Source organism: Spermophilus citellus, assembly GCF_964194105.1.
Source record: "Spermophilus citellus genome assembly, chromosome: 3".
In the NCBI taxonomy this organism is placed as follows: Eukaryota; Metazoa; Chordata; class Mammalia; order Rodentia; family Sciuridae; genus Spermophilus; species Spermophilus citellus.
In genome coordinates, this window is record NC_138184.1 from 149793624 (window position 1) to 149805749 (window position 12126).

Consider the following 12126-nt stretch of genomic DNA (forward strand, 5'->3'; position numbering starts at 1 on the left):
CAGGATTGGAGACTCGCCCAGTCTGGGAGGAGCTGCTGCACAGTAATTGGTTCCCGCGTATTGACAGGAGAAACTTGGCCTGGTGGGCACAGCGCCACCTACTGAAAGAGAAGTTAATCAAACTCTAAGACTGCATTTATTAGTTTTTTTTCTTTTTTTCTTTTCTCTTTTTTTTGATTTGGGTTTTTCTTTCATTTTCATTTTTCTTTCTTGTTGTTGTTTTAAATTTTTTTTACAATTTTTTTAAAATTTTTTTTCTTCTAATTTTAATTTTAATTTTTATATTATTTTTTAAAAAAATTTTTTTTCTTTTTTTATTTCCTATTTTTTTTTCTTCTTTTGTCTTTTCATTTCTTTTCAATTACCTTATCCCCCCTTCCTTGAATTCTACCTGCTTACTCTCATTCTCTTTAGTGACTTCTTCCCTTCCCTTCTAATACCTTTCCTCCCAAGCATCAAATAAATTTGTAGGAGTAAACAGTAACTCAGCAGTCAAGCAGAACAAGAAGTAACATGAGCAGCTTCAAAAAGCAAGGAAGAAAAGGAGTACAAACAATGCAGGACAGCCTAAATATTCAGGAGGACCTAGAGTCATCAGAAAAATGGTCATATAAAGAACTCAAGGAACACCTTAGACAGATGGAATGGAACCTTAAAGAGGATACAAGACAGCAAATTCAAGCAGCGAAAGAACACATTGAGAATGAATTACATAAACAGCTAAAAGAAGAAGTTAAGCATCTTTATCAGGAGATAGAGATTATAAAAAATAATCAAACAATAATTCTAGAAATGAAGGAAACGATAAACCAAATTAAAAACTCAATTGAGAGTATCACTAACAGAGTGGAGCAAGTAGAAGCCAGAACGTCAGATAATGAAGACAAAATATATCATCTTGAAAAGAGTCTAGCCAACTCAGAAAGGCTGGTAAAAAATCACGAGAAAAACATCCAAGAGTTATGGGATAACATAAAAAACCAAACTTACGAGTCATTGGGATAGAAGAAGGTACAGAGATTCAAACCAAGGGAATGAGTAACCTGCTGAATGAAATAATTACAGAAAACTTTCCAGAAATAAAAAAGGAAACAGATATACAAATTGAAGATGCATACAGGACACCGAGCACACAAAATCACAGTAGACCAACGCCAAGACACATTGTTATGAAGATATCCAATATACAGAACAAAGAGAAAATATCAAAAGCTACAAGAGAAAGGAGACAGATTACATTCAGGGGTAAACCAATAAGGTTAACAACGGATTTTTCATCACAGACACTGAAAGCAAGAAGGTCATGGAACAATGTATTTCAAACACTGAAAGACAATGGATGCCAACCAAGAATTCTGTATCCAGCAAAATTAAGCTTCAGGTATGACAACGAAAAAAAATCTTTCATGATAAACAAAAGTTAAAAGAATTTGCAGCCAGAAAACCAGCATTGCAAAGCATTTTGAGCAAAACACTACATGAGGAAGAAATGAAAAACAATAACCAAAACCATCAGTAGGAAGTGCCTCGGTAAAGACATAGGGTGAGGGGAAAGATAATCATGGAGAAACAAACTAAATTTTTTTTAAAAAGGATAAATAATCAAACATGGATGGAAGTACAAACCATATATCAATAGTAACTCTGAATGTTAATGGCTTAAACTCTCCAATAAAGTGACATAGGCTGGCATCATGGATTAAGAAAACAAATCCAACAATATGCTGCCTCCAGGAGACACATCTGATTGGAAAAGACATACACAGGCTGAAGGTGAAAGGATGGGAAAAAATATACCATGCACACGGTCCTCGTAAGCAAGCAGGGGTGGCCATCCTCATATCGAATAAAATTGACTTCAAGACTAAGTTAATAAAAAGGGATAAAGAAGGACATTATATACTGTTAAAAGGAACCATTCACCAACAGGACATAACAATTATCAATATTTATGCACCAAATAATGGTGCTGCGACATTCATAAAACAAATTCTCCTCAAGTTCAAGAATCAAATAGACCACAACACAATAATTATGGGTGACTTCAACACACCTCTCTCACCATTGGACAGATCCTCCAAACAAAAGTTGAATAAAGAAACTATAGAACTCAATATCACAAAGAACAACCTAGACTTTACTGACATATATAGAATATATCAACCATCATCAAATGGATACACTTTTTTCTCAGCAGCACATGGATCCTTCTCAAAAATAGACCATATATTATGCCATAGGGCAACCCTCAGTAAATATAAAGGGGTGGAGATAATACCATGCATTTTATCTGATCATAATGGAATGAAACTGGAAATCAATGATAAAAGAAGGAAGGAAAAATCCTACATCACATGGAAAATGAAAATATGTTACTGAATGATCAATGGGTTACAGAAGACATAAAGGAGGAAATCAAAAAATTCTTAGAGATAAATGAAAATACAGAGACAACATATCGGAATCTATGGGACACAATGAAAGCAGTTTTAAGAGGAAAATTCATCGCCTGGTGCTCATTCCTCAAAAAAATAAAAAACCAACAAATAAATGAGCTCACACTTCATCTCAAAGCCCTAGAAAAGGAGGAGCAAAACAACAGCAAATGTAGCAGAAGGCAAGAAATAATTAAAATCAGAGCAGAAATCAATGAAATTGAAACAAAAGAAACTATTGAAAAAATTAACAAAACTAAAAGTTGGTTCTTCGAAAAAATAAATAAGATCGACAGACCTTTAGCCATGCTAACGAAGAGAAGAAGAGAGAACTCAAATTACTAACATACAGGATGAAAAAGGCAATATCACAACAGATGCTACAGAAATACAGAAGACAATTATAAATTATTTTGAAAACCTATATTCCAATAAAATAGAAGATAGTGAAGACATCGATAAATTTCTTAAGTCATATGATTTGCCCAGACTGAGTCAGGAGGATACACACAATTTGAACAGACCAATATCAATGGATGAAATTGAAGAAGCCATCAAAAGACTACCAACCAAGAAAAGCCCAGGACCGGATGGGTATACAGCGGAGTTTTACAAAATCTTTAAAGAAGAATTAATACCAATACTTTTCAAGTTATTTCAGGAAATAGAAAAAGAGGGAGCTCTTCCAAATTCATTCTATGAGGCCAACATCACCCTGATTCCGAAACCAGACAAAGACACCTCAAAGAAAGAAAACTACAGACCAATATCTCTAATGAACCTAGATGCAAAAATCCTCAATAAAATTCTGGCGAATCGAATACAAAAACACATCAAAAAAATTGTGCACCATGATCAAGTAGGATTCATCCCTGGGATGCAAGGTTGGTTCAATATACGGAAATCAATAAATGCTATTCACCACATCAATAGACTTAAAGATAAGAACCATATGATCATCTCGATAGACGCAGAGAAAGCATTCGACAAAGTACAGCATCCCTTTATGTTCAAAACATTAGAAAAACTAGGGATAACAGGAACTTATCTTGACATTGTAAAAGCTATCTATGCTAAGCCTCAGGTTAGCATCATTCTGAATGGACAAAAGTTAAAGGCATTCCCTCTAAAATCTGGAACAAGACAGGGATGCCCTCTATCACCACTTCTATTCAATATAGTTCTCGAAACACTGGCCAGAGCAATTAGACAGACGAAAGAAATTAAAGGCATAAAAATAGGAAAAGAAGAACTTAAATTATCACTATTTGCAGATGACATGATTCTATACCTAGAAGACCCAAAAGGGTCTACAAAGAAACTACTAGAACTAATAAATGAAACAGCAAAGTGGCAGGATATAAAATCAACACGCATAAATCAAAGGCATTTCTGTATATCAGCGACAAAACTTCTGAAACGGAAATGAGGAAAAACACTCCATTCACAATATCCTCAAAAAAAATAAAATACTTGGGAATCAACCTAACAAAAGAGGTGAAAGATTTATACAATGAAAACTACAGAACCCTAAAGAGAGAAGTAGAAGAAGATCTTAGAAGATGGAAAAATATACCCTGTTCATGGATAGGCAGAACTAACATCATCAAAATGGCGATATTACCAAAAGTTCTCTATAGGTTTAATGCAATGCCAATCAAAATCCCAACGGCATTTCTTGTAGAAATAGATAAAGCAATCATGAAATTCATATGGAAAAATAAAAGACCCAGAATAGCAAAAGCAATTCTAAGCAGGAAGTGTGAATCAGGCTGTATAGCGATACCAGATTTCAAACTATATTACAGAGCAATAGTGACAAAAACAGCATGGTACTGGTACCAAAACAGGCGGGTGGACCAATGGTATAGAATAGAGGACACAGAGACTAATCCACAAAGTTACAACTATCTTATATTTGATAAAGGGGCTAAAAGCATGCAATGGAGGAAGGATAGCATCTTCAACAAATGGTGTTGGGAAAATTGGAAATCCATATGCAACAAAATGAAACTGAATCCCTTTCTCTCGCCATGCACAAAAGTTAACTCAAAATGGATCAAGGAGCTTGATATCAAATCAGAGACTCTGCGTCTGATAGAAGAAAAAGTTGGCTCTGATCTACATATTGTGGGGTCGGGCTCCAAATTCCTTAATAGGACACCCATAGCACAAGAGTTAATAACAAGAATCAACAAATGGGACTTACTTAAACTAAAAAGTTTTTTCTCAGCAAAAGAAACAATAAGAGAGGTAAATAGGGAGCCTACATCCTGGGAACAAATTTTTACTCCTCACACTTCAGATAGAGCCCTAATATCCAGAGTATACAAAGAACTCAAAAAATTAGACAATAAGATAACAAATAACCCAATCAACAAATGGGCCAAGGACCTGAACAGACACTTCTCAGAGGAGGATATACAATCAATCAACAAGTACATGAAAAAATGCTCACCATCTCTAGCAGTCAGAGAAATGCAAATCAAAACCACCCTAAGATACCATCTCACTCCAGTAAGATTGGCAGCCACTATGAAGTCAAACAACAACAAGTGCTGGCGAGGATGTGGAGAAAAGGGTATACTTGTACATTGCTGGTGGGACTGCAAATTGGTGCGGCCAATTTGGAAAGCAGTTTGGAGATTCCTGGGAAAGATGGGAATGGAACCACCATTTGACCCTGCTATTGCCCTTCTCGGACTATTCCCTGAAGACCTTAAAAGAGCATGCTACAGGGATACTGCCACATCAATGTTCATAGCAGCATAATTCACAATAGCTAGACTGTGGAACCAACCCAGATGCCCTTCAATAGATGAATGGATAAAAAAAATGTGGCATCTATACACAATGGAGTACTATGCAGCAATAAAAATGACAAAATCATAGAATTTGCAGGGAAATGGATGGCAGTAGAGCAGATTATGCTTAGTGAAGCTAGCCAATCCCCCCCAAAAAAATACCAAATGTCTTCTTTGATATAATGAGAGCAACTATGAACACAGCAGGGAGGAAGAGCAGGAAGAAAAGTTTAACATTAAACAGAGACATGAGATGGGAGGGAAAGGGAGAGAAAAGGGAAATTGCATGGAAATGAAGGGAGACCCTCATTGCTATACAAAATTACATATAAGAGGTTGTGAGGGGAATGGGAAAATAAACAAGGAGAGAAATGAATTACAGTAGATGGGGTAGAGAGAGAAGATGGGAGGGGAGGGGAGGGGAGGGGGGATAGTAGGGGATAGGAAAGGTAGCAGAATACAACAATTACTAATAGGGCATTATGTAAAATTGTGGATGTGTAACCGACGTGATTCTGCAATCTGCATTTGGGGTAAAATTGGGGGTTCATAACCCACTTCGATCTAATGTATGAAATATGATATGTCAAGAGCTTTGTAATGTTGTGAACAACCAATAAAAAAAAAGAATGTGAAAAAAAAATAAAATAAAATATAATTACCTTATCAGTAAGGAGACACAAAGACTGAAAGTGAAAGAATGGAAAATTATATTCCAAGCATAGGGATTCTGAAAACGAGGAGTAGCTATACTTAAATGTGACAAAAAAGACTTTAAGACAAAAATCAGTAAGAAGAGACAAAGAAGGTCACTAATATAATGATCAAGGGATCAATTCATCAAGAGGATATAAAAATTATAAATCTGTATGCACATAATGTCAGAGCACTCATTTTTATAAAACAAATACTATCAGACCTAAAGGAAGAGAAAAACTTCAATACAGTATTAGTGGGGGATTTCAATACCCACTCCCACCAATGGATAGATACTCCAGACCAAAAAAAATCCAGCAAAGAAACATATGAGTTAAACAACACTGTAGATGAAATTGACTTGACAGACATTTACAGGAGCTAGAGACCAAACCTAGGGCCTTTATGCATAGTAGGCAAGTATTCTACCACTGAGTCCCCAGGGCCTAATACATGTTTATAAAACATTCCATTCAACAGCTGCAAAATACACATTCTTTCTTTCCATGAGTGCATACAATTTTCTCGAAACAAACCATATACTGAGCTACAAAATAAGTCGTAACAAATTAAAAAAAATTGGAACCATATCATATATCTTTTTGGATCACAATGGATTGAAACTAGAAATCAGCATCGAGAGAAACTTTAGAAATCATACAAACAAGGGCAGGGGATATAGCTCAGTTGGCAGAGTGCTTGAATCGCATACACAAGGCCCTGGGTTCAATCCCCAACACCACACACACACAAAAAAAATTATACAAACACATAAATGAACAACACACTTTTGAATGAATAGTGGGATATTGAAGAAATCAGAAGAGAAATTTAAAGATTTCTTGAAACAAATGAAAATTGAACATTTCAAAAGTTGTAGGATTCAATAAAACCAGTACTAAGAGAGAAGATTGGGGAAATGAGAGACTATCTCAAAAAAAATATATAGAGTGATCAAATAAACAACCTAATGGTATTATATCTCAATGTCTTAAAAAGAACAAGCCAAACCCCAAATTAATAGAAGGAAAGAAATGATAAAGATCAGAGGAGAAATATAAGAGTATCAAAGAACAATTATAAAGGATGAATGAAACAGTTGGTTCTTTGAAAAGATTGAGAAACCTTTAGCTAGAGAGGGGGGTGGATATGGAGAGAGAGGGAATGAACTGGAGAGAGAAAGAGAATGAACTGCACGTGGCTACATGCAGAAGATTGAAACTGAACTCGTTTTCTGACACTGCAAAAATCAACTTGAAATGGATCGAAGACCTTAATGTAACACCTGAAACTCTGAAACCACCACAGAAAATGTAAGGGGAAATAGTTCAAGATAGTGGTACAAGCAATGATTTTCTGGATAGGACTCAAAGTTCAGGAGAAAAAAGTAAAAATTGACAAAATGGATAAGATCAAACTAAAAAGATTCTGCAGAGCCAGGGAAACAATCAACAGAGCTGAAGATATTAACTACAGAATTGGAGAAAACATTTGTTGGCTAATCATTTGACAGAGGGTTATATACCCAGAATTTTTAAAGGAATAAATAACAAACAAAAAACCATAACAAGCAATCCATTTTAAAAATGGGCAAAAGATCTGAATAGATGCTTCTTAAAAGATAAACAGCCAAGAAATATTTTTTAAAATGCTCAGTATCATTATCCAGAGATATGCAAATCAAAACTATTGAGATCCCATCTCACCCCAGTTAGAATGGCTACTATAAACGACACCAACAATGACAAATATTGGTGAGGATGTGGAGTAAAAGAACCCTTATATCCTGGTGGTGGGAATGTAAATTAATATGGACACTATGGAAAATAGTATGGGGGTTCCTCAAAATCTAGAAATGTAACTAGTATAAGATCCACTTATCCCACTTTTAGGTATATGCTAGAAGGAAATGAAGTCAACATACAAGACAGACACCTGCATACCCATGCTTATTGCAGCACTATTCACAATAGCCAAGATATGGAGTCAGTTAAATGCTCATCAGCACATGAGAGGATGCAGAAAATATGGTATATATATATATATACATACAATGGAGTACTATTCAGCTATAAAGTATAATGAAATCCTGTCATTTGCAGGCAAATGGATGAAACTCGAGAGCAACATGTTAAGCAAAATAAGCCAAACACAGACAGACAGATATCTCATGGCCTCCATCGTGTAGAAACTAAACAACAAAAGCTCTCCCAAAACAAGAGATGAAAGTAGAAAAGAGATTACTATTGCATAGGGACTGGAAAGGGTGCTGAGGCAAAGAAGGAGCGGGGTTAGAAGGGTGATGTATGCATGTACATAGGAAAATATCACAACGAATCCCATTAATCAGTTCAGTATGTGATAATAGTTATAATAAAAGCAAATCCTTAATAACCCATATCAGTAAGAAATCAAAATTTTGTGCCATTCAGTAATATAATCCAAATTCGATTTCTATCATTCTTGTTAAATGTACTTTTCTAACCATAACTCTGTATAATTACTTTTCTCCTATCTGTGAAAATCACTGTTAAAAACAGAAGCTGTGCAACATACCAGGAACATCTTCACTGGAGAACTCTCTGTCAGTTACCATAAGAGGGGTAACAAAAGTTCCTAGCATATATATTTTTTTCTTACTATTTGAATTTCCATATGATGCTTCTGCAGGGTGACAAGATAAAGAACTCAACTCACCTTCTGTTGAAGAAATGGAACCCACTTGCAGTGCACCAGTTCCTGACGATATTGTTTGGTGAAGGGCCCAACATAAGACACAAATGCTGCTGTAAGGAGGACGTCTCCACACAGCGTCTTCTCTTGAGCTTCAAAGGTCTTAATATTCTGACCCCAGCGAATCTTCTCTGACTGAACAATAAAAATCATTCACATGTAATTGCAGTGAGAGCATCAACTCAACAAATACTTAATGCAGTTATCTTATAGCACAGTTTAAGACTACGGCACTCTGTACCATCTCCGGAAGGAGCAGAACGTAAACAGCATGATTGCAGAAGCTGTCATGTGCTTTAAGCCCATCATTACCAAATAGTTCTATTCTCTTCAGTTGACTTTAGTACCATGTGACATTAGTTGTTTTATATCTCCTTTAGCAAGAGTTGGATGCTCTGCTCTTTAATCATGATTGGGGTGGTTCTTGACAGGAAGACAGTTACTTCTCTCTTTGAGCATAGAAGGCCAAAGGCTATGGCTAAGAATGAGTGATGTTAGGATTGTGGATGTCGGTGTAGCTGTTCTCCATTCTTTGCACTTTTCAGCAATAACACTACACGGACCTAGATGTATCCTTTCCCCATTAACAAACAAGCTCAGTGGACTGATTATAGGCAAAGAAAATGACAAATATCATTCATGTTAACTAATTAAAACATGAAGCTTAAATAGCCATCTATCTCAAATTCTATTAAAGAATTATGCCAGTAGTTACTAAAGGTTATTTTTCTAATATAATCATTAAATCAGTGGAGGAAGCTATGACCTATGTAAAAAGACAGAAATCAGGACTTCACTAACCTTGAAGACAGTATACGCAAAGAATACTGAAGTCCTTATATCTAGAGTGTTGGTCATTTAAGATCTGATTTACAGGTTAAGTATGTGGAGCCCTTAATATTGGATTTGAATAAAACTGAAATAAATGTGTATGGATTGCCTGAACTGCAGGATAGTTCACTAATTCACTTTATATCAAGGCATGCTAAAAATTAGTATAATATTCTAGCAACATGGAAATTAATGGAATCTGAAAAAAAATCAGCAATTTGCCAGTATAAGCAAAACAGGAACTTGAAGGATTGTGCTTTTCTCATGAAAGAGGAAAGTCCACAGAACCCCAAAATGATGTACGTCAGACTGAAATGTCAGTTTCCTGAAAGACATCCTGATACCTAGGATGCTGGGGTCATGAGATCAGAATGTGAAATGGGTATCGAAGCTGTTTTAAGGTGTCACCTTGCTTTCCTTGATAGAGATCACCCCAAGTTTGCTATATAATTAAATGCTGAGGAACTCCAGCTCTCTGGTCCTCTTTTTAGAATTTATCACTTTTCCCCCCACAGACAACATGCCTATTAATTTTCCAGAGAAATCTCTCATTTGCCTACCCTCCATCTTTGTTGTCTTTGGTTTGTAAATGATAAACAATAAAGTGCACCCACCTCATTCTCCACAACAGCTTTGAAATTTGAAGATTTACTAAACATAGACTTATTGGCTATTGAAATCATCGATAATTTCACTATACCACCCACACAACATAAATCATTACTGACACTGGCTAACAAGGGTTTAAGAGTTGGAACATGTCCTGTAATAAATTTCTAGACAGTTAAAAATCACTGTAATTTTATTCTAATGCATTATAGATTGCCCGTAATGTCATCCTGGCCGGGGTGACCCATTTCTAATTTTGAACAGCTGTTCAGCTCAGGAGTTAGTTAATGATTAAATATAAATTGCCTGATTTATTAGTCTGAATGGTTGAGCTTCCAGGTCAATGCTATATAGACAAAATCATCAGTCTTGATGTTTTTCAGAAGTTAACTGTCTCCTGTTCTAGTCAGAAAGAATTTATCCTCAAAGGAAAAGATCTGACATCTTCAATTAATCCTTCAAAAATATATTTTTTTCCTAGTTAACAACACACAAGCTTTTTCCCCTGTCATTGTCTAAATCATCACAAGAAAGCAAAGCCTTTGGAAATATGGCCATGTGGGAGACACAAAGGGGAAAGCCTGATTTTGCCTTGATAAAATGCAGGTACTCCATAACCACTTCAGAAACATCTACGTACTTCTTTTTCTCAGGTACCTCACAGTTGGTAAATACTTTCAAGGGTTTAAATCTTACCAAATTAAATGAGTAGTAGTAGTCCCTATTAGGAGGAGTAAAATTTCTCAACTGACTTAAAGAATGCGTCTTCAAAGGGCTCCATAATTAAAAAAAACAAAAAACAAAACAAAACAAAAAAACACAAGAGATTTCCAAAATGCATTCATTCATTCTTTCAGCAAATAACTCTTGATGCCTGTGACATGCTGGGGACTAATCTCTGTGCCTGGGATCAAGTGACTCACAAAACATGATGCTCTTGTTCTTGAGTGCTTACATATTAATGGGGGAAGAGGGTTAATAAGTGTGTGTGTATATGTACATCTGAAATTGTCATACGATGATCCATGGTACAGAGATGTAATGCTGAGTAAGTGTAAGAGGGCAGCAGAGCAGAGTGTGTGTGTGTGTGTGTGCTCGCGCGCAGAGGTGGCAGGGTGGGTGCTCTGTTTAGGGAGGTCTGAGGAGACCACATGATAAGTGTAACTTTTGGCAGAGACTGAAGAAGTGGGGAGTCAGCGACGTGACATCTGGGAAAGGGGAAGCTGTGTGGAGGAAAAAGCCAAAGGCCACAGACAGGGCAGCAACTGTGTGAGGAGGAGTGAGAAGACCAGAGGAGCAGCAGCAAGAGGGAAAGGAGCAGAGAGGAGGACAGAGGCCCCCAGCAGCCAGATCACATATGGCCTCCCAGGGTGTGTAAAGCCTGTGGATTGTTCTGAGTGAAGTGGTTAGTTATTGGGGAGTTCTGAGCAACATGGTGACATCAATGGACCTTTCAAGGTATTGCTCAGCTGCAATGAGAGGAATGCACATTAGGGGTTAATGGTGGAGGCCACAGACGTACTAGGGGGTGGGATGCTGGTGGTGTGGACCAGCACTGGGTATGGAGGGAGTGAGAGGTGGTGAGATTCTGAATGGACTTCCAAGGCAGGGCCAGTAAGATATGCCAATGAATTCCCTGTGGCTTGTCATAAAGGGCAAAAAGCTAAGGGTAATTCAAAAGCTTTTGGCTAGAAAACTTGGAATAAAAGACCTGTAGTTATTGAGATGGAATAAATAATACATTTTACAGAATTAACTAGGTTTTATATACCAAGAACTACCAGTTTCAGAATGTTGGGGAGAGAAGGTTAAATTTATGGCAAATTTAAATTAGATTTTTAAAATCCTAAATATATGGAGAAAGTAGGCTATCACCAGCTCAACCATCCCAACACACATTTTTCTCTCCTCGCTTGCTAAGAGAACCGTCATTCTGAATTGGGTGGTAATGAATCCAGCCTCAAGAGAAGGACTGTGATTGACTGAAGCAATCACTACCCAACATTCCCAGGCCTTTC

General features: G+C 36.6%; 1 protein-coding gene across 3 annotated transcripts in view; it reads right to left on the reverse strand.

Moving 5' to 3' along the window:
* The window catches only part of DNAH11 (dynein axonemal heavy chain 11), a 278938-nt gene that overhangs the window by 77496 nt on the left and 189316 nt on the right, over nucleotides 1–12126 (reverse strand). For all 3 annotated transcript variants that reach the window (XM_081287176.1, XM_081287175.1, XM_081287177.1), the window contains one exon: nucleotides 8633–8803. In XM_081287176.1, the coding sequence (XP_081143302.1) occupies nucleotides 8633–8803 (171 nt within the window). The remainder of the gene's footprint in view (nucleotides 1–8632; nucleotides 8804–12126) is intronic.